Source organism: Myotis myotis, unplaced genomic scaffold (genome assembly GCF_014108235.1).
Source record: "Myotis myotis isolate mMyoMyo1 unplaced genomic scaffold, mMyoMyo1.p scaffold_m19_p_5, whole genome shotgun sequence".
NCBI lineage: Eukaryota > Metazoa > Chordata > Mammalia > Chiroptera > Vespertilionidae > Myotis > Myotis myotis.
In genome coordinates this window covers 43,869,089-43,890,798 of record NW_023416357.1, presented here as the reverse complement: position 1 = coordinate 43,890,798, position 21,710 = coordinate 43,869,089, and the positions used below count along the sequence as shown (strand labels likewise).

Sequence of the window (21,710 nt, the reverse complement as noted above, 5' to 3'; positions counted from 1 at the left end):
CTCGCGGGAGCCAGGGGACCGAGGGCGCACAGCCCGCCGGCCCCCCGTTGGCGGACTTCGGAGCCTGATGCCACACCGGGAAGTGACAGCTGCCGCCAGCGGCCTGACGCCAGCGGAAGTGCTCGCCCAGGCCGAGCCTGCTCCGCCGCCCGACGCCCGGGAAGGGGCGGGAGCGGGACGGGGCGGGGCGGGGCGGATAGAGGGCGGGGCTCGAGGGGGCGGGAGGGGCGGGGCCTGCGGCGGCGGTGGGTTTTGCTCAGGGTTGTTTTCACCCGGGCCCTGGTACCTGACGCACAGCTGGGGGCGGACTACCTGCGGTGGAGGTTTGAGCGTGTGCGGAGGGCGCTCGAGGCCGGCGGGCCCGAGGACTGTCGGAGGGGAGCTGGGAGCCAGCCCGGGCGCCGTGGTGCTCGGCCGCCGCGATGTCAGCGCAGTGCTGTGCGGGCCAGGTGAGCTGGGCTGGGTGCCGCGCGGGGTCGACGGATCGCGCGGTGGGGCCGGGAGCCTAGGCACCGCGCGGGCTTCCCTGGGTGTGCCCCCGAGCTCCGGGGTGGAACGTGGTGCGGATGGTGGATCGCCCCGGGCAGACCCCGCGCCGCCTGGGTGACTGCCTCGGGCCTGAGCGTGGCGCGGGGCAGGCGAGGAAACCCAGTGTCGCGCGGGCGGGCGCAGGGACGCGGGGAAGCCCGAGGGTCTATCCCGAGGTCTCCCGGTCCGGCCTTCAGGACTTCGCTGGGGCGCGGTGGGCAGGGCTTGGTGGAAGATCCCTATTGCTCCCGGAGGGTGTCATCTCCTCCCGGGACACAAATGAGTTCCGTAGCTCACCCAGGGAAAGACGCGGGTTTGGGCACCATCTCCTTTCCCAAGCTCTGAACAAAACTCGGGTCCTAGGGCGCATGCAGGTTGCGTTTGGCATTTTTGCCAGGCTAGAGCATTGGCTCCGTACCTTCAGGAACGTCTCCAAGCCCGGATTCCGAACTACAGCGCTCAGGTCGAGGCGCAGGGAAGGCGAAGCCCTGCCTCCCGGGTTTCCCGACCCAACCCCGGCGGGGCGCCACCGCGGCTGCCTGGGTAGAGCGAGCCTCCCCACCCGGGTTGAAACTGAACTTGCCCGAGCCTGTTTTGTAACTCTCATTTGGTAAACTCTTGGTGTCTTGAAACATATGCCCGTTTGGAATAGGCGTCTCCTACCGGTAGTGCATCACGGCAGAATAATAGATTTTAGCCCTTTCATGTTAATTTCTCGCTCATTCCTGCAGTTAGAAAAAAAAGAAAGAGGTAAAGCCCTCCCAGACCATACTGATTATTAGCATGGTTGTTTCCACAAAAGAATCTTAACTCTGGGGGCATTCAGGGTCAGAGATGTTCTTGCTTCCTAACACATTCAGCTTTTGACAAGCGAGGCCAGCCCCTAAGTGATGGAGAGGTTAAATTGTTACTAATTTCTGAAACCTTCCGATTGTACTATATACTGGCCGATGCAGATAATCTGACCTCTTTGGAGTGGCCACTGGAGTTATGGCTCGGTTTTTGAGGTCTCATACTGTACTTGGCATGCATTCAAGCTGGCCTTCAGAGATGAGAAAATTGAGGTTTTAAACGTGAGGTGAATGGCTAGCCCTGAGTCATGCAAGGAGAGAGAGGATGCTTCCCATCTTTCCGGGGCTTCCCGGACCAACGTGGACCTGAAAAAGCTGGTTTCTGAATGTTCTGAATCTCAAGAAAGCTTTGCGAATCTTTTATTGTTGTTTTGAGATACTTTCCAATTTGATGCAATACTTTTCATGCATAGTAATTACATCGCAGATATTTTGGGGCATCGCCACCAGTTCTTTGAAAGCCCCGTGAACCTTTCTGTCAGTCCAAGTAGCTAAGTGAGAGCTCTGAAAATTATCACCAGTACTCAGGTGGGCCCTGTAAAAGGATTATTGGTATAGCTGATCTTGTGACAGAATTTAATGACTTCTTTCTAAAATCCCCTTGTCAGGACTTTGGAAAGAACCCAATCCTGGCCATTCATCACAGAAAAGTTACCTTCTGCTTTCTTGGGACTGCTTGAGACATCACTGTAGTGGGTCTCAAGGCAGTGAGGGGGTGATGACACTATGACTTCATTCGTATGGAGCTTGCATTTAAAAAATTCAGAAACCAGCAGAAACTTAGCTGTTTGTTTGAGCACCTAGGAACTGTTTTTACTCACAGCACTTCTGACATCAAATGTATGGGGTTGGTTGGAATGCCCTCCCCTCCCACCCCCTTACACTAAAAGGTGGCAGTTTGATTCCCAGGCAAGACACATACTCAGATTGTGGGTTCTATTCTCACTCTGGGCCTATGGGGGAGGCAACTGATCAGTTTTCTCTCTTTCTCCCTTCCTCTCTAAAAATCAATAAAAATGAATGAATGAATGAATGAATGAATGAATGAATGAATAAATAAATAAATAAGGTCCCCACTTACCCCAGGCAACCAATTACTCAATTCTCTGGACACCAACTGGATGCCCAACAATTCAATTCAATTCTGACACTAACCATCTGGAGTTAGGAGTTACTATTCCACAGGTTAAGGGCTTAGTTCCACACGACTGGGCCTTTCCATACCCCACCCCCATTTCAGCTACCATTCACCAGTCCTGGGCCTCCCCTATGGGGGATGAAGACCAAATATATATGTCTTTTTATATCACAGTACAGCAGCACCAGCTATGTGCCAGGAGCTGGAGATGTGGCAGTGAGCCAGATAAATGTCCCTGCCCTCAGTGGTCATCACAGGTGGTGGGGAGTGCAGGGTGTGGGAATGAGAGATTCCATGTTTGGCCTGAGTAATTGGATAGATGATGGTGTCATTTATTGAGATGAATAGGGGGCTGATAGGTAACAGGACATTTGGCAGGGAAAACCCATAGTATTCTTTTTGGCTCTGCTACATTTTTATTTATTTATTTATTTATTTATTTATTTATTTATTTATTTATTTATTGTGGTTTTTAGAGAGGGAGGGAAAGAGAGAGAGAAACATCAATCCGTGGCCTTCTCTACCCACCCCTACGGAATCAAACCCGCCACCTTTCAGTGTATGGGACGATGGTCCAACCAACTGAGCCACACTGGCCCGGGTTTTGCTACATTTGAGATGCCTATTAAAAAAACTAAATATTCAAATCAGGAACACATCAGGAACAATGTATAACCCAGAAAAGAGCCTGGGCTTTGGACTCCGGTCTGGGTTTGATTTGCGAAGTCTGGACAGTGAGGGCTGGTGTGACTGTACATGTTACTTATTCTCTTTTAACCTCAGTTTTCCTCAACTGTAGAATGGGTATGGTAATACTTCTTAGGGTTATGAGGATTTCATGTGATAACAGTCTCTAGTACAAGGTTTGGCACAGAGTAAGGAACTCCCCAAATCTTTTTTAGTTTGTTAGTGGCCATTGTCCTGGATAGTCTTCAGGTCATCTTATTTATTTATTTAAAAATATATTTTTATTGATTTCAGAGATGAAGGGAGAAAGAGAGAGATAGAAACATCAATGATGAGAGAGAATCATTGATCAGCTGCCTCTGCATGCCTCACACTAGGGATCAAGCCCACAACCCGGCAAGTGCCCTGACAGGAATCGAACCATGACCTCCTGGTTCCTAGGTCGATGCTCAACCACTAAGCAATGCCAGACTTGCTTATTTTATTTTTTCATTGACTTTGATATACACTTAGGTTTTGATTAGGCTTTTGGTTAATGGATGCTAATGGAAGCAGACATTAGAGGAGAGAGATCACTCAACATGTTCTGGGTACCCCGTACCTAGGTAGGCCTCTGGGAACTGGATGTTGAACCAAGACCTTGCTTGCTCTCTTGGAACTTATGGGGTAATTGGAGGATGCAAGTGTGGGGGAAGCTAGCTATAGAAAATGGTAGTACATACTGTCATAGGGGAAGTGAGAGGTATAATTGAGACATTCTAGACAGCCCTTCCAAGGCAAATCAAGAATAAGGCTTGGCAGGGTTTACTCTAGCCAAGTGTAAACAGTAATGGTAATAAGAACAATAGCTTACGTCTATTTCATGCCTGCAGTGTGCTGTCTGTTTTTATCTACATTGTGTCATTCATTCTTCACAACACACCTAAAAGGTGGGCAATGTTTTAATTAGCCTCCTTCTGCAGCAAGACAAAGACATTCACTTGACTGATTTTTGATGGTGGCGCAAAGCCTTGAACACCGTTCCACCTGAGAGTTGGAGCACGTGACTACTCTCCTGCTTATTCTTACTACAGCATACATAAATGATAATGAGTATCACTGGCTCACTGTCGCTGATAGTGGACCTACCTCAGTTTTACACAGTGATTAGGCCGTTTTGTTAGATATTGGTGGTTGCCAGTAGTTATGGGTGGACGAAGTTTAGCTTCTTTCTCATGACCTGCTCCAAGTTATAAAGAAAGCAGGTCTCAGACCAAATTCTGCCACACATGCAGACATAATTGGCAGGCAGCAGCCTGACCCGAGACCTCATGAAGTCCCAGCCCTTTGCCCTCCTTGGTACACGACACACAAGTTGCCTGTTCACCTGAGGCAGGTGGGACACATTCTAGTGGGAAAACTTGACTGAGACTGCCAATCAGCAGGACCACATGGATGGATCAAGTCCGTGCTGCCATTCTCAGGCTGACGACTCAGTCTGCCCTCATAGCCAGTTCAGAAAGAATAGGAATGCCCAGGGCCCAGTGATGGCGAACCTATGACACGCGTGTCAGAGGTGACATGCGAACTCATTTTTTTGGTTGATTTTTCTTTGTTAAATGGCATTTAAATATATAAAATAATATCAAAAATATAAGTCTTTGTTTTACTATGGTTGCAAATATCAAAATATTTCTATATGTGACATGGCACCAGAGTTAAGTTAGGGTTTTTCAAAATGCTGACACGCCGAGCTCAAAAGGTTCGTCATCACTGGCCCAGGCTAAGGTATTTCCAGTTGGATCATATTACTTGATCACTGAGATTTTCCCCAATGAAAGCCCATTTCTAATGTTTGTTATGTTAATTAACAAAGCCACAAATGCCACCTGGGACTACCCATTGTCCAAGATAAATAAAGCCAGGCTTTAAAGCACTGAAACATATTCTATTTTGTAATCACTGATAGAAGGGGATAAAGCCTCGCTCCATTTTGACTTCCATGGAGGTGACTGAGAGTTTTAAAGAGAGAATGAGGGAGTGCAGAGGACAAGCAAGTGGGGGCTCGAGTAGTATTAGGGAAGCGCGAAGTTTCAAAGGCTTGGTAGTGTACACATGATTAGGCCAGCTGTGTCTGCTAGCAGGGAAGTTAGGATTCTCTCCTTCCACAGAGACTGGGAGATTAATCCTACCCGCTTGATGATTATATTTCAAAGGCACGGCTTTTGGGTTCTTGAGAAAGACACTCCTACACTGTAGGAATACATTTCGCACATGTCAAAGGGACAGGGAGGGATTCACAGTTGTAAGCCCCTTTTAATAAATGCTTTAAGAAAGGGAGGCCTGTCCTACGTGTTGACTCGAACAAACAGTATGTTTCTTTTGACAGCTCCGAGCTTTTCCAGACAAGAACTCCAAAGGCAAAAGGTGGCTGGGTCATCCCAGGGATGCAGCCTTAGGCTGCTAGAGGCCACGGTAAAGTTTGGTCAAGTCTCTTCACGCAGGGGTTTGGGCGGAGTTGTATGTGCCAAGAGTTCTCGCAGATTCCATTGGTTAACAGCCCCTGGGTCATTCAAGTTCGAGGTTCCTGAAGCTCATGCAGGAGACGGCTTTGAGGGTGGCCTGAGTTACTATTAAATGTTAGCTGGAATGGGTTTTCCTCATCAAGGCAACTGACCACCTCTCGCACACACACACACACGCACACACGCACACACGCACACACACACCACACACACACACACTCCATGGAGACGTCTTTAAAGGTTAAAAATTACACACCATACAAGAGTAAGGCTTTCCCTGAAATGTCTTTCCTTCTCTATATCACCCAAATCTCTACTTCTAAGGCCAACTTCAAGAAGCATTTGCTCAGCAAGGTCTTTCCTTTGTTTTGAAAGTTCCCCTGGAACTTGCACTTAGACCTGTGCACAACACCTCGTACTTGGTCCTCTGAAGCACTGGAGTTGTTTCATGCTTACTGCATGTATGTGTTTCCTCTCTCCTAGACAGAGTACATACTGTGGCCTCCTTGAAGCCCCTGTCTGTTTTTGGTTACAGACTCTTTCCTCCTATAGCTGTTTGTTTATAGTGATTGGAAATATTAGGTCATCAGTATATTATGTGTTGCTTCCACTCTTGGAAAGAATTCAGGGTGGACACAACAAAAAGTTCTCTCTTTCCATGACTGATGCTTTTTTTGAACAATTTAGGGTATTTGTGAAGGACAAAATCACATATCATCCGGAGGGAACCATGTTTTATATTTTATAATGCAATTATATTTAACACATATGATCTTACATTGTACAATTGGGATTATGTTGTAGATGCTACATTCAATCCTGCTCCTTTTGCTGAATTTTTATGGGATGATCAAGGAAATTTTTTAGCATGCACTAGCCAATCCTTTACAGCCATTAATGTTTTCTGGGCTTACAGTGAGGTAGTACCCCTCTACCTTCAAACATGACCAATTTCTCCAGAGTTGTTATATAAAGTTTAATGTGTGAAAGTCAGTTTATAGGTTTACATGTTAATAGGTTTGTGTGTTTCATTTCCCAAAAGGCTAAAAATAATGAAGAAAATACCTAATTATACCATCCTCCTTTTTTTTAAAAAAATTAAGACTTTATTTTTAAAACTGTTAGGTTTACAGAAAAATTGAGCATAGAAGTAGAGTTCCCATATACCTCCTGTCCCTACCTCCTAGCACACAGTTTTCCTATTACCCTCCTGCTTTAGTGTGGTGCATTTGTTATAGCTGATAAAGCAATATTGATATACTAGAGGCCAGGTGCACGAAATTCATGGGTCACCCAGCCTGGCCTGTGCCCTCTCACAGTGTGGGAGCCCCACAATCGATCTCCCCAAAGAGGTGGCCCTGCCCACCCATCTGGGGCTCCTTGATGGATTGTACCAAAGAGGTAGGTCGGAGCCAGGGGTCCTGCCTCCGTGCTGCACGGAGTCATGGGACCCACCTCTGCACTGTGCATGCAGCATCAAGACCCCGCCCACCTGCACGTGCACACAGCCCCACCCACCTGCGTGCACCTGCTGTGCACGCAGCCTCCTGGTGATTGCTCATTGCAGCGTGAGGGTATCATGGTGTGAGGGCGTGACAACCACATAGGCTTTTATTAATAGGATTCTTAACTATAGTTTACATTAGGGTGACTCTTTATTTTTGTCAGTTACGGTTGACATTAAATATTATTTTCAGACGAGATCGGGCGCATTCAGGGTGGTATGGCCATAGACAAATATTATTTTATACTAGAGGCCCGGTGCACAAAAATTTGTGCACTGGTGGTGGTGGGGGGGTGTATCCCTCAGCCCGACCTGTGCCCTCTCACAGTCTGGGACCCCTCGGGAGATAACCACCTGCTGGCTTAGGCCCGCTCCCCAGGTGGCAGCTGGCAGGCCCGGATCCCACGCTGGGTCGAAGATGGCAGGCCCTCTGCCATGCCACCCTGACCCGCTGCCCGCTGCACACGGCAGGTCTGGCGGGCGGCGGGGCAGGGCGCGGGGCGGGCAGATCGCGATCCGCCATGCCCCGCCCCGCCAGACGCCGGGCTGTGCACATGGATGGCAGGCCTGGAGGGGGGCGGGGCGGGCGGCGGCTGGCGGCAGGGCAGGCGGATCGCACTGTGCCACCCCACCTGCAGTATGCAAATTTAACAGCCATCTTTGTTGGGCTAATTTGCATACTCTTCTGGTTGGCTGATGGGCATAGCGAAGGTATGGTCAATTGACATCTTTGTCTTTTATTAGTGTAGATTAGTTTCAGGCATACAGCATAGTGGTTACATACTTCCACCCTTTTTAGATGTCATCATCAACAATATATTTCAACTTTGATCTTTTTCTTTACAGTTACTTACACAGAAAGTATAAGTCGAGATGGTGTTTGAGTCACTGTTTTCCTTCGGTATAAAGGTGCCCCATCTCTTTTTGTTATATTTAGTTTGAGTCCTGTGCTTCTTACCAGTATTGGCAGTTTTATTTTTCTATTCATTTTTATAAAACAGGCAAAATGCACACATAATTGCTCTCCTACAATGGTGACTCGGCTGGTGTTGGACTGTTGAGCTGATGCAGAAAGAGTGGTTTGTAGAGGTCTTTGTGTAGTTAGCCAAGTTCAGGTTGTTGGAATGATGAGTCTGTCACTGACCTTGAGAGAGTGAACGTTGCCCTGTTAGTTAGGTGGAGCATTCTCGAGAGATTGCTTTTTTTCAGATTTGTTTTCTTGCGCTGCTTTAGAGCTCGACCTGGGGAGCTGACAAATGGCTTTGGGCTGCAGCAAGTCTGCGTGGGGTGACTTTGCTGGGAGGGCTGAGGAGGCACAACCTGTAGGGAGTGGAAGGCAGCCACTGACTCATTTCTCCATCTCTCACTGATGAGCTGAAAGGCAGCGCCCTCTTCCCTAGGCTTGCTGCTATCCATTTTCTGTGCAAATATAACCTGTAGATTCCCCACAGATAGTGAGTATCTAGGAGTGAGTCAACTCTGAGCCATGGAAGCTTTTCAGTTTCCCCATCGTGTTTTCATGTAAATCTCATTTACTAGTAGAAACCTCAGGCTGCGCAGAGCTGCAGTGATGGCATTGTCTGCTGTGTTTCAGAGAGCACCTGGCCAGTGTGTCAGTGGTCAGGGTTGCCTCTGGCTCAAGACAGAACTCTTCATCCTTAGTTCTTGTCTTCTTGTAGGATGAATTCAAACAAGACACAACAAATAGCAGCAAAAGCAGGTGAGAATTTATTTGCAGTAAAGGGGTATACTCAGATATAGACTGACTAACTCAGCTGGCCGAAACCAAACCAAGCGCTAGGCTGGAGTGTCCCTAAGTAAGCCTCCCCCTCCTTTTTTTCTCCAACAAACAAACAAAAAAACTTCAAGCTATATGTCTCCTTCATCCAGGTGTTATGCCACTGGTTAGACTACATTCTCGAGGGGCTCTAACTCTCCTCACATAGGGGTCTGTTGCCTTCATTGTCTCCTTTTGGCTTGTCTCCACTCTCATTTATCCCCTCCAAACCCTGAATGCCTTACCCAGCGCATATCTTTCTAGCTGGCTACTCTAACAAAGTCATCTATGATACTTGGGCATTGAAAAGGAAGTCATCACATAAGCAGAACTAGCCATTGGACTCAATTCCATTTTATCCTTGGACTAAGCGGCTTTCCGTATTTTAATTTGTAATTATAAATAAAGATCCTGTGTTCTCTTAGTGCCCTGAGCAGCATTGTCAGTAAATTTTCATTACATATTGCTGTTGTCAGTTCTAATTTAGAGTTGAGATTGGATGCTGAGAGCACTATCATCGTTACAAATCTGAGCCACTGATTGTCCCTCACGATCAGGTTTTCCAGGTAGTCCAAAGTAAACCTTTGTGACCCTAGTTAAAATGTATTTTAAAACATTCCTAATGGCGATGTCCTCTTATCTTCTAGCTTGTGTATAAATGGTATTTTAAAATGTTTTAGGACATAATTTGAGAGTCAGTGTAATGTGTGTGTAGGAAATTCAAATACTTGATTGGTTTGATTACATAACACATCTGTTTGAATTTTAAAGAAAACAGGATTTTACTATTGGCTTTTCAAATGTAGTTTGCCTTGTGAGATTACAGTTAAGCTGATGTTTAAGGAAAGCAGCTGTTACAGAAAAACTTGGAGTGGGTTTTTATCACAGAATAAATTTCGAAACAATTTGTGGTTTTGAAGTAGGGTTACACTATATGGTGATTAGACAGCATTCCTCCCCCACCCCTCATGAAAACTGTCTAGTCAAAACAAAAGGAGGAAAAACACACTCGGATCTGATTTGTGCAAAGATAACCAGGAGAGATGGAAAATCAGACTTCTGTTTACACGAGTTCTTTATGGAATTTATTTTCTGTTTTTTGTTGTTGTTCTCACTGTATCTCAGTTATGTTATGGGGGCTGAGTCCCCTAATGTTCTGATCCTTAGTGTGTGTGATTCACCAAAATGGGGGAAGAATTCAGTCTTTTGTTCTTGACTCCATGCTCATTGAACTCTGGCGGCGGTCTCAGAAACAATGGCAGTGTTTTGTAACCATAGTAATGAAAATAGCATTCTCAAGGAATATGAATTTTCTTTGGTTTGGTAGCATTATTCATAAGGATCCTAAGACATTGTCAACTTATTTCTTTTGCTGTTTGCGGGGGGTGGGGGGTGGTGGTGGTGGAGGAGGAGGCATGTAACAACCCCTACAGCGACATGTCCATTGATAAATATTCATTGGATGCCTAGCATAATAAAATCCAAAGGCAGCAGGAGGCCGACTTTTATGCTGCAGAGCAACTAGTCAATTGATGCTGGATTTCCTTAGTATAAGATTTCTTCTGGGGCAGAACTTCTTGGCAGACCCCATTGAGGTTTGTGTACCTCAGCTTTGGACCTTTTATGCCTGGGAAAGGGAAGGAAGCAGAGTGTCCCTTGGAGGAGACATTCCCCTGGGAGTAAATGAGCCTTCATGGGGGAGCAGGTGGAGCGCTGAGTGCCTGGGAATGGGCTCCAGGGGTTCCATGCAGCCCTGCAGTGCACACACACACACACACACACAGTTGTGTCTGGGTGTATTCTGAACACCTTTCTCTGGAAGAAGGTCCTTAACCCTTTCTCAGCTTCTCAAAGGCATTTTATGACTGCAGGAAAGACCCCAGAGGACACCCAATGTAAAACAAAACAGAACAAAACAAACCCCAATGTAGAATGCAAAGCTGTAATAAAGAAGATAAATCATTTATTTGAGCAAAAAGAGTTGCAACCTGGGAAGCACAGATTAAGGTAGCAAATTAAATTGTGCTCTTACAGAACAAAGAAAGACAAGGCTTAAAAAGGCAAAAATAGCAAGTGCAATTCCTCTGTGCAAATGAAGGATTGCTGGCTAGGTGAAAAAGAATGGGTTAGTTGTAATATGCAAATGAGAGGTGAAAACTACAAGGAAGGAAGTAGAGTTGCATGTACTAGTATGTCCATGCAGCAATTGTTCCAGGATGTTTATGTCTCAGCCTTGAGCTGAGTTTAGCAACAGGTCAGCAACCTAATAGCAGCTCTGAGAACTGAGGCCTGGGATGTTCATAGGCCCCACTTCTTTAATAGCTTTCCTGCTCTATTTTAACTGACTCTTTTAGCAATGTTTATTTCATTTTATTTTCTCTACTCAGTGGCATTGCAGGTGTGTCAGGGTTCAAATGCAGGAAACTGAGGCCACTCTAGTTATTTTAAGAAGAAGGGAATTTAATGTTGGGAATTCTGTTTAAGAAATAAAAGAACTAGAGGAGCAAGAACCAGGAGACTCCTGATTTTAAGAATACACCGCTGTAGCAGTAATCCAGAAGTCTTGAAGTCAAAGCTGCTGAGGCCATCATGACTGCCTCTTGACACCCACACAGCTGGTAGCTTAACATGGATCTTCCTCCCCCAGTCCAGTCATTGCAAATGCCTGTCCTGTCCTTGCCTGGCAGCAGACACCAGGAGGATGGCTCAGTTGATAGAGCATCGGCCTGAGGATTGAAGGGTCCCAGTTTTGATTCTGGTCAAGGGCACATACCTCCCTCCATTGCAGGCCCGATCCTTGGCCGTGGTCAGGCGGGAGCAGGAGGCAACAAATCGATGTGTCTCTTTCACATCGATGTTTCTCTTTTTTAATCTCTCTTCCTCCCTTCCACTTTCTCTAAAAATCAATAGAGCCCTAGCCAGTTTGGCTCAGTGGACAGAGTTTTGGCCTGCAGACTGAAGGGTCCCGGATTCGAATCCGGTCAAGGGCACATGCCCAGGTGATCACCAGCGGGGGAGTGCAGGAGGATTTTCCAGGCGTATTTTTGCTGTTGAGTTCTAATTTACTTTTGTGATGATCAGAGAATACATTATGTATATATTAACTCCGTTTAAGCCTGTTGTTTTATGGCCCAGAATATGGTATTTCTTAGTGAATGTTCCATGTGCCCTTGAAAAGAACATATATTGTACAATTATTGGGTATTGTGTTCAATTGGTTGCTGGTGTTTCTCAAATCTTCATTACTGTTTTTTTTTTGGGGGGGGGGCGGTTGGGAGGGTTATCTAGTTCTGCCAATTACTGAGAGAAGGGTATTAAATTTTCCAAATATGATTGTTTTTGTCTTTTTCTCCCACTAGTTATGTTAATTTTTGTTTAATATATTTTGAAGCTCATTTAGGATTGTTCTGTCTTCTTAATGATTTGGTTCTCTTCTAAAATGATCCTTTTGGTCTCTGGTAATGCTCTTTGACTTCAAGCCTTTGTCTGGTGGCCTTGCTACCTTTTTTAATTTTCAACCCATCTGAGACTTACATTTAAAAGTGTCTGTTATAGTCCAGCTGGAGTGGCTCAGTTGATTGAATGTTCTGTGCACTGAAAGGTTGTTGGTTTGATTCCCTGTCTGGGCACAAATCTGTGGGTTCCATCCTGGGTCGGGCCACCAAAGGAGGGCAACTAACTGATTGATGTCTCTCTCTCTCTCTCTCTCTCTCTCTCTCTCTCTCTCTCTCTCTCTCACTATAGAGAGAATATGTGTCCTAAAAATCTTACTGTGCAAAATCACACACACACACACACACACACACACACACACACACACACACACACACAAAAACAGGCTTTGTGGGGAAAATGGGGTTGGGGCACAGCTTTCAAAAACTTTGTTAATAACATTAAAAAACCAAAGGAACCTAGTAAAAATGGCATTACAGTTTTACATGAAAAAGTTGGCACTTCACCTTGTAAAAGACCTGAAATTTGCTTGTAGAACTGGGTGTTGGAAGACTTTGCAGCTTGTGAATTGTGAAGTAGTGGGAGGAGGGTTATCTGACATTGGGTGGAAAGTTGTAACACCAGATGTGCTGCAGAGTGACTCATACAGAACACACTGGTTGGTTGAACTGAGGTGTGTGCATTTCATATTCCCATGCAGCTCAGTTCAGCTGGACGCAGTTTTCCGCCTTCAGTTAGTGTTTCTCACAAACAAATTGGCACATCCTGTTATGCTTGAACTGTCCCCTAACATGGTAGGGGGAGGAAAATGTTTTCCTTGACCCTCTTAGGGCCTCTGGCTGGGTTTGAAAATTAAACTGACAAAGACAGATTCACAGGAGAAAAGTATACACAGTTATTTAATCTATAAGTTTAATGGGACTTGGGCACCCTCATAAGGAAATGAAGATCAAAAGAAATGGTGAAACCTACGTGCTTTTATATTAAACAAAGAAGCAGTTGTGGAAAAGTGACTAAACTATGTGGGGAGGTGGAAAGGAAGATAAGGATTATTTTAACAAGGTCTGTTTGTATAGAATTCTCTGTCTCAACTTCTTGTCCTTGTTAATGTCTTTCTTTCTGGTACCGGGAGGCCTCCTTTCATGTGGGAGCTGTATCTCCTTCTTTCAGGAAGAAAAAGGGGGCTCAGGGTGACCTTGCACCTGCTGTTTCTCAAATGCTTTTAAGTCAAAATAATCAACATGTCAAAGCAGCGTATTTTGGGGTGAGATGCCCTGAACTCCTTCAATGTTAATCCTGTTGGAACAAATTTATGTTTTCAGCACAAGCACTGCATAGCACAACCAACTGTAGGATGAATAGCTCAGTGCCCTGGACATTGCAGACCTCCTTCAGAAAGGCTGACCAATGCACTGTCCCGTTAGCTGTGAGGGCAGAGCTGCCCGCACCCTCCTGGGACCAACTCTGGAAGGATCTTCTGCCCCTGCTACCCAATTGCTCTCAGATTTCTCATATCATAATAAGCCAGCAACTCCAGAGACAGGAACTTCCTATCTTCAAAACCACCTCCCAGCTCTACCTCATTTTTGGGAGCTCTAGTGTAATTCCTCTTTTTTGGGGTCTCCCGAGGCTGAAATGACTTTTCTGCCTGTGTGTTGGAGAGGTTGCCGTTGTTCTGTATGGTAGGTAGAAGAGGCAGGCAGCCTCATGGCGGCTGGAGGCTGTGCTCCTGGGCCGCAGAGGCCCATAGTTGGGTTGAGGCTGCTGGTGCCGGTTTGGGGATCTCTTGTGTCTACCCAAACCATAAACTGAAAATTGAGATGTGCTGACAGAGGGGAATTGTGCCTCTGGGTATGAGAAAGTTCAACTGGAAGCTCAAATCTTGGAACTTTCAGCACACTCAAATATGTCGTTTTTAAGGATAATGGTCAGGCTGTTTGAAATTAAACCATCTTGGGAAGTCTTTGGTGGGGAGTAAGCCAGAGAAAGTGTCCCTGCTGACTGTGAGGCTTCTGATGGGAGTGATACCTCATTCCTGGCGTGGGTTGCCATTCTCAGGTGGCGAATGTGAGAATCTGGGAGGTCACTGGGTCTTCTGGAGCTGGAAGGATCCTCCAGGGAGCAGCATGCCCGCCTTGTCATTGAGGAAGAGACAGGCCCCCAGGGATGGGGCCTCTTCCAAGGCCACAGCTCATCAGCATGTAGCGGGGGCCACCCTGCTCCCCTGGCCTTTGCCGAGCCCCAGTGCCCAGGACACAGTTGACTCGGTAAATGCCAAGAGGTGAATGGGTAGCTATTGGGGCTTTTTTTGAAGACATCTGCTGTCTTTGCAGAGCAGTTCAACAAAAAGCTCATGGCTGCAGATTTTCAACCTCATCCTTTGGTTGAAATCTCATCGTGTGTTTTTAACCTGTATTTTGCTGTAATAAAATCAATTTAAACCTTTTGTCTCTTCTCGTAAGCTCCCAAGCAGTTGCTTAAAACGTTTTTTTTTCCCCCAGAAAGTTCTGCTCTGCCTGTGGATCATACGATTTATCAGAAAGCAGTTTTTAAAGAATGTGCTTTCTTACCAAGTGAAGTCGTTTGTGAAAGTTGCAGGTTGCTGAGTAAGAGGTATTAGGCCGTTTGGAAAATCTGGTTAACCAATGAGCCGCTCTATGCAAATTGTTATGCCCAGCAGTGGCTTCTGGCTGCAGGCTTTGAGAAGCATGAAGCGCTAAATTATTTCCTTATGATGGGGGGAGAGGCGGGATGAGGGTTGTCATGGGGTTGCATTTTCTTGGAAGCAAGAGGTTTAGCAGAACTGAGTCTCCAACTTTTTCCTGCTGTGGTGTGGCAGAAAGAAAGCAGGGCTCAGAGTGCGGGAGAAGGCTGATGCTTCGTTCCATTTGCCCCTCATTATGGGGAGTCTGAGGGTGTTCCCAGATTATTAAGGAGATGTCCCCTCCTCTCTTCCACTCAGCATTGCCCTTCCAGGTATTTGTAAGACTTTGAGAGTAATAACAATCAGGTACTGTAAGCAAAGCCCAGGGCTTCTGAAAAAAGAAAGAAAGAAAGAAAAAGTGTCTACTAGTATTCTAGCCCCGCAGGTGTGGCTCAGTGGTTGAATGTCAACCCATGAACCTGGAGGTCACGTTTCCATTGCCGGTCACATTCCCTGGTTGCAGGATTGATTTTCAGTTGGGGGAAAGGGAGTGCAGGAGGCAGCCTATCAATGATTCTCATCATTGATGTTTCTATTTCTCTCTCTTCCTTCCCTCTCTTCCTCTTTGAAATCAATAACAAAAAATATATTTTTAAGAATCATCTATTCTGTAAGTTTATTATTAGAAGAGATAAAGAAAAAGCTACAAACTTGTTCAGCTATGGCGTTTGGGAGGAATGTGTGCGGGGGCAGTGCCGTTGGTGTTTTGGATGGGGCAGTTTGTTCTCCTGCGGGAGTCCTGGGAGAGCTGATATTTAGCATGCGTGCTAACCTTCAGGTATCAGTAGCCCTCACCAGTCTCTGAAAACACTGCCCCCACCTTCATGGCCAGCAATCTGCAAGGCCCCAGGGGGATGGGATGGTGCTGCCCAGATAAGAACCACTGTGGGCTTGATAATGTTTTCATACAGCTTAGAACTCCTGCCAAATGGTCTGAATCCTACTTCTAGTAGTTACATAGCTAGAGAGATGAAAAACAACACAAATAAGCAAGGTAGATGATTCCACCACAGAACCACCTTGACACATGGACTTTCAAAACTTAGCATAAAGATGTAGGCTGTACTTCGGATGAAGTTTAACTGTTGCTCACAAGTACATTAAGAGGTCGTGCTTAAGATAAGCTAAAGTTATATGTTTGGAAGGTTAGGAAAAAGCATGCTTTATAAGTGAGAGAATTCATTTAGTTCTGGTGTGCATTTTTAGGCTTTTTAAAATTGATAGTGTTGATGTAAGAAATGTTCAAATCTGTAGATAATTATTATGAGAGTTTATTTATTTAAAATTTTAATCCTCTCTGGATATGCTTTCATTGATTTTAGAGAGAGGAAAGGAGAGGGAGTGAAAGAAACATCTATGTGAGAGAGAAACATCGATCAGCTGCATCTGGTACACATCCTGACCAGGAATCGAACTTGTGACCCTATGGTATACGAACAACTCTCCAACCAAGTGAGCCACACCAGCCAGGGCAATTATGAGAGTTTATTGGAGCCAAACTAATGACATATTCTGGGGACCAAAGATCTCAAATGCTCAGAGAATAATAGTTTTGCAGCTTCTTTTATGCATTTGAAATTAAGGAGGGAACAAGGAAGATTAGATAGAGGTGGGAGAAAGCAGGGTAGGCATTGGATTACAGGAGAGTTAACAAGATTATGTGCTTTCTTGAGGGTTAATACTATAATTGTGGGGTAATATTCCTGGTGTCTCAAAGGTGTGTTACAGATGCACAAGAACAGTGGACAGGGCTAGCTTAAAACCTTTTACTAAATAAGTTACAGGCTTGGGACGTGCCCATTTAGGGATTCATGATCAGATCACCTTGTGAGGTTACTCCAAAGTAGCCCTGAGGCAGTATAGTTGAGTAAAGAGCTGATTTTGGTAATAGGCGTTCCGAGTAGTCTCTGCCTTTTACCAGTGGTGTGCCTTTGATCTGTCCTTTCGTTAGTTTTCTCATCTGTAAAACGGTGTAATTTCTAGTATCTTCATAGGATTTTGCATTTGGAACAGTAGCAGGCTCAGAATATGGGTTCATTAGTGTTAGTTGTTATGGGTAGGGCTGACACTTTTCCTTGGGATAGCAGTACCCAAATTGTAAGTTGTGAATAAGCTTCTTTTGAGTTTTTTGTTACCAGTCGGGGCTCGGCCAAGAGTGAGTCTGCCTTTGGCCATCCGGCCAGTAGTTGTGTGGGTTCTTGACTTCGTGCAGGAAAGACTTCATAACATGTGTCCAAGTGATTTTGAGAGAATGTTTATTAAAGCTGGGGACAGTGAAATGAAGGAAGGGCTTAAGGTACAAGAGGCATCAGGAGAGAGCCTAGGTGGGGCTCCTTTGGCTTTTTAGAAATGATACAGGAAAGAAGTGGGCCACGCTGGGCTGCATGAACTTAGTAAAAAGTCACGGTGACAGAAGTGAGCCAAGACAGGGCTATTGGTTTATTAGCTCACTGGAAAGTCAGAAGAAGGGAGCCTTGGAGATAGGTACAGGGGCTGGTCAGGGCTGAACTTTTAAAATAATAATCTGGGCCCAGCCGGTGTGGCTCAGTTGGAGCATCATCTCCATATACCAAGAGATCACTGGTTCAATTCCTGGTCAGGGCACATGCTCAGGTTTTGGGTTCTGTCCCCAGTTAGCATGTGTGTGGGAGGCAACTGATCGATGTTTGTCTCTCACATTGATGTTCCTCTCTCTCCTTTCCTCTCTCTCTAACAAAAAAAAAAAAAAAAAAAAAAAAAATCAATAAAAACATTTTAAAAATCTTATATAATAAAAGCCTAATATGCTAAGTGTCTGGTTATCCAGTCATCCATTCAACCAAAGTGTAAAATGCTAATGTATGCTAAGGCCGCTCAACCGCTCACTATGATGTGCACTGGCCACCAGGGGCCAGATGTTCTGACTAGTAGGTTAGCTTGCTGCTGGGGTCTGGCTGATTGGGATTGAGCAAGAAGGGCTGGACACTCCTTGGAGCCCTCCTGTGGTCTCTCCGTGGCTGACCAACCTCCTGAGTCACTTCCTGGCCTCAGTCGTGCACGAGTGGGGATCCTCGGCCTGGCCTGTGCCCTCTTGCAATCTGGGGAGTGGGCCTAAGCTGTCAGTCGGACATCTCCCGAGGGCTCCTGGACTGCAAGAGGGTGCAGGCCGGGCTGAGGACCCTCCCTCCCCCGAGTGCATGATTTTCGTGCACTGAGCCTCTAGTAAAATAATAATTTTGTAATGGTCAAGGTTTTTCTAATTGTGATGGGTGGAAGACACATAGCCAAATAGATGAATTTGACTATGTAAAAATTAGAAATTGGTTTATAGAAAAATATAAACAAAGTCAAAATACAAAGGATACACAGTGATTCATAGGACAAGTCTAAAAAGTGTTCTTCTAAATCAACAGAAAAGACACAGTAGAAAAATGAACTGAGGTCAGGGATAGATAGTCTAGGGGAAAATGCAAATGGAAGATAAACATGTGAGAAGAAGCTTTTTTAGTCTTACAAGAAAATAACAATTCAAAATGAGGTATTTTTCATTAATCAGACTGGCAAAGTTTAAAAGTGTGATACCCCAGAGTTGACAAGTTGATATCCTTTGTGGATTCATGTTTTTCACCTTTGGAGGAATGTTTAAACTTAGTATAATATCTTTGAATCATAATTAAATATGTCTGTGTTCTTGGATGTAACAATTTTACTATTTTTTGTACTAGAAATACATGCAGTACATTTAAAAATATATACAGTTTAATTGATTTCAGACGAGAAGGGAGAGGGAGAGAGAGATAGAAACATTAATTATGAGAGAGAATCATTGATCAGCTGCCTCCTGCATGCCCTCTACTGGGGATCGAGCCCATAACCCGGGCATGTGCCCTTGATCAGACTCAAACCTGGGACCCTCAGTCTGCAGGCTGATGCTCTATCCACTGAGCCAAACCAGCTAAGGCAAATGCAGTGCATTTTAATTGATCATTAATAGTGGAGACTACAATGAGTTACTAGCCCTTCCATATAATGGAATACTAAGTTCTCATGAAAAAGAATGAAGAAAATGTGTGTGCAGATTTGTGTGTGAGAGATTCCAATATATAGTATTTAGTAAGGATTAAAGAACAGTATGTATATGATGAAGTTATGTATAGCTTTGAAAAAGGAATAACCACATATTTTTATGTATGCTTGTGTATGCCTAGATATCTGAGAGTTTTTAAGATACTAGAAATGTTAACAGTGGTAATGTAGTGGAGTAAGAACAGGAGGTTGGGGGGTAAGGGATAATGTTGAGGGCATTTGCTTTTTATTTGAAACCTTGCTGTGCTGTTTGACTTTATCATCTTTATCATGAGCATGTGTTGGCTACTTCTTTTAAAATGTTCAAGCTTGTTTTAGTAAGCTTTAGGTTTTAGGAAAAAAAAAAAATATATATATATATAATATAACATATTAAAAACTTGCATTTTCTGGCACTGTTTTCATTTTGATATTACCCCTGACCCTTGAGGAGATGGTGGTTGTGGTGGTGGTGGTGGTGTGTGTGTGTGTGTGTATGTTATATTTAGGAAGTGGGTTTAGAGATAACAGATTTAACCCATTTTTGCATTAAGATAGGAAACAGAGTTGTCAGTTTGTTTGTGCAGCTGGTATGGATATGTGGTATAGTTTATTTTTATCTTTATCCACAATTTACATAGGTAAATGTAGATTTTTTTTCTGAACTCAAGTGTACTGAGGTGAGCAGAACTAGAGAAAAGAGTATGCCACCTGTAAAAGTGGGTGCCAAGATGCTCAGCCTTTGTCAGAGGGCTCCAGCTGGCTATGGATTATTGGAAGGTATTGAAGGGGCTGCTTTGGTACAAGACAAGGAAATTGTTAGAGAAATGGCAGCTCTAGTGCTAAGATTCAGCCATTTCAATGTGCAGTCTCTTCAAGAAAACTGAACATTGAAAGGTCCATGAAATACTTTATGTAAACTTTACAAAGCATTTTATAGCTGACCAATAATTTAAGAAACTCGTGAAACAATTGCTCCTAAGTGCTGGGAATTTGCCCTTGGGGGCACTTTATTCCTGTTTAAATTAACAGGTGTTCAAAAAAACCCTCATAGTTTTATTTTTATTCTTAATGTGGAGTTGGAAAAATGCCCAAGCTTTTACTTCTCTGTTGAGGAGAAGTGCCCAAACTTTTAAAGTTATTATTTGAAGTTTTATTTTTTGACTCCTGCTTATTTGTCTGAATGGGACTATATTAGGTTGTTTTTTAATTAAAGAAATTCTTTATAAAATTTATAAAATTAGTTTTATTGGTTACCTTATGTACCATATAGCTCACGCATTTGAAGTATACAGTTCAGTCGTTTTTAGTATATTCACAGAGTTGTGCAGCTATCACTGTAATCTAATTTTTAGGATATTTTGTCACCTCTGTGGCCAGTGGCAGTTAATCCAATTTCTCCCGAAACTTCCTCAGAGCCCTGGCAACTAACTACTGATCTTATGGACTGGCCTATTGTGGAAATTTCATAGGAATGGAACCATATAGTCTGCAGTCTTTTATGATAGCTTTGTTCATGTTTTTTTTTTTAATGATTTCAAAGTTCATCCATGGTGTAGCCTGTGTCTGTACTTCATTCCTTTTTTATGAATATACTGTATTTTACTCATCCATTTATCAGTTGATAGTTGTTTGGGTTGTTTCCACTTTTTGGCAGTTTTAAGTAGTGCGGTTCGCAACATTTGCTACAAGTGTTTATGTGGACATGTTTTCATTTCTCTTGGGAGTGAAATTGCTGGATCGTATGATAACTATATTTAACCTTGGAGGAACTGCCAAATAATTTTCCAAAGAAGCTGCTGTGTCTTGCATTCCCACCAACAGTGTATGAGGGTTCTAATTTCTCCACATCCTTCCCAACACTTATAACTGTGTCTTTTCTTCTTTTTTTAATTATAGCCATCCTATTGGGTGTGAAGTGCTATCTCATTTTGGTTTGGTTTGCATTTTCCTAATGAGTAATGTTAAACATCTTTCAGGTGCTTATTGTCCCTTTATATGTCTTTGGGAAAATGTCTATTCAGATCCTTTGTCCATTTCTAAATTGGGTTGTTTTTTATTAATGAATTTTAAGAAATCTTTATATATTCTAGATACCAGCTCCTTACAAGGTAGGTGCAAATATTTTACCTCATTCTGAGTTATCTTTTCACTTTCTTGATGGTATCATTTATGGCATAAATGTGTTGTGTTAAATTTTGATGTGCCTGTTTATTTTTTCTTTTGTTGCTTGTGCTTATGGTCTTCTTCTTTTTTTTTTTTTTTCATTTACAGTTTACATTCAGTATTACTTTCTGTTAGTTTCGGGTGTAAATGTGCAGGCCCACACTCTAACCACTGATGCTTAGCGTAGCCTAAAACCATGAAGATATAGTTCTGTGGTTTTCTCTGAGGAGTTTCATAGTTTTAATTTGTACATTTAGGTCTAATCCATGTTGAGTTAGTTTTTGTGTATGGTATAAGGAAGGGGTTCAATTCCATTCTTTTGCATTTGGATATCCAGTGCTGGCACCCTATTTT

At 44.1% G+C, this 21,710-nt stretch overlaps 1 protein-coding gene across 4 annotated transcripts in view; it reads left to right on the top strand.

Annotated features, from left to right (window-relative positions):
* The first annotated feature begins 252 nt into the window (after nucleotides 1-252).
* SERINC5 (serine incorporator 5) overlaps nucleotides 253-21,710 on the top strand; it is a 95,022-nt gene continuing 73,564 nt past the window's right edge. Inside the window, exon 1 of one of the 4 annotated variants that reach the window (XM_036309969.1) lies at nucleotides 253-449. In XM_036309969.1, the coding sequence (XP_036165862.1) occupies nucleotides 423-449 (27 nt within the window). In that variant the 5' untranslated portion in view covers nucleotides 253-422. Of the gene's footprint in view, nucleotides 450-5,442; nucleotides 5,659-21,710 lie in introns of those variants that run through there. The other 3 variants (XM_036309970.1, XM_036309971.1, XM_036309968.1) reach the window with 3 other exon arrangements.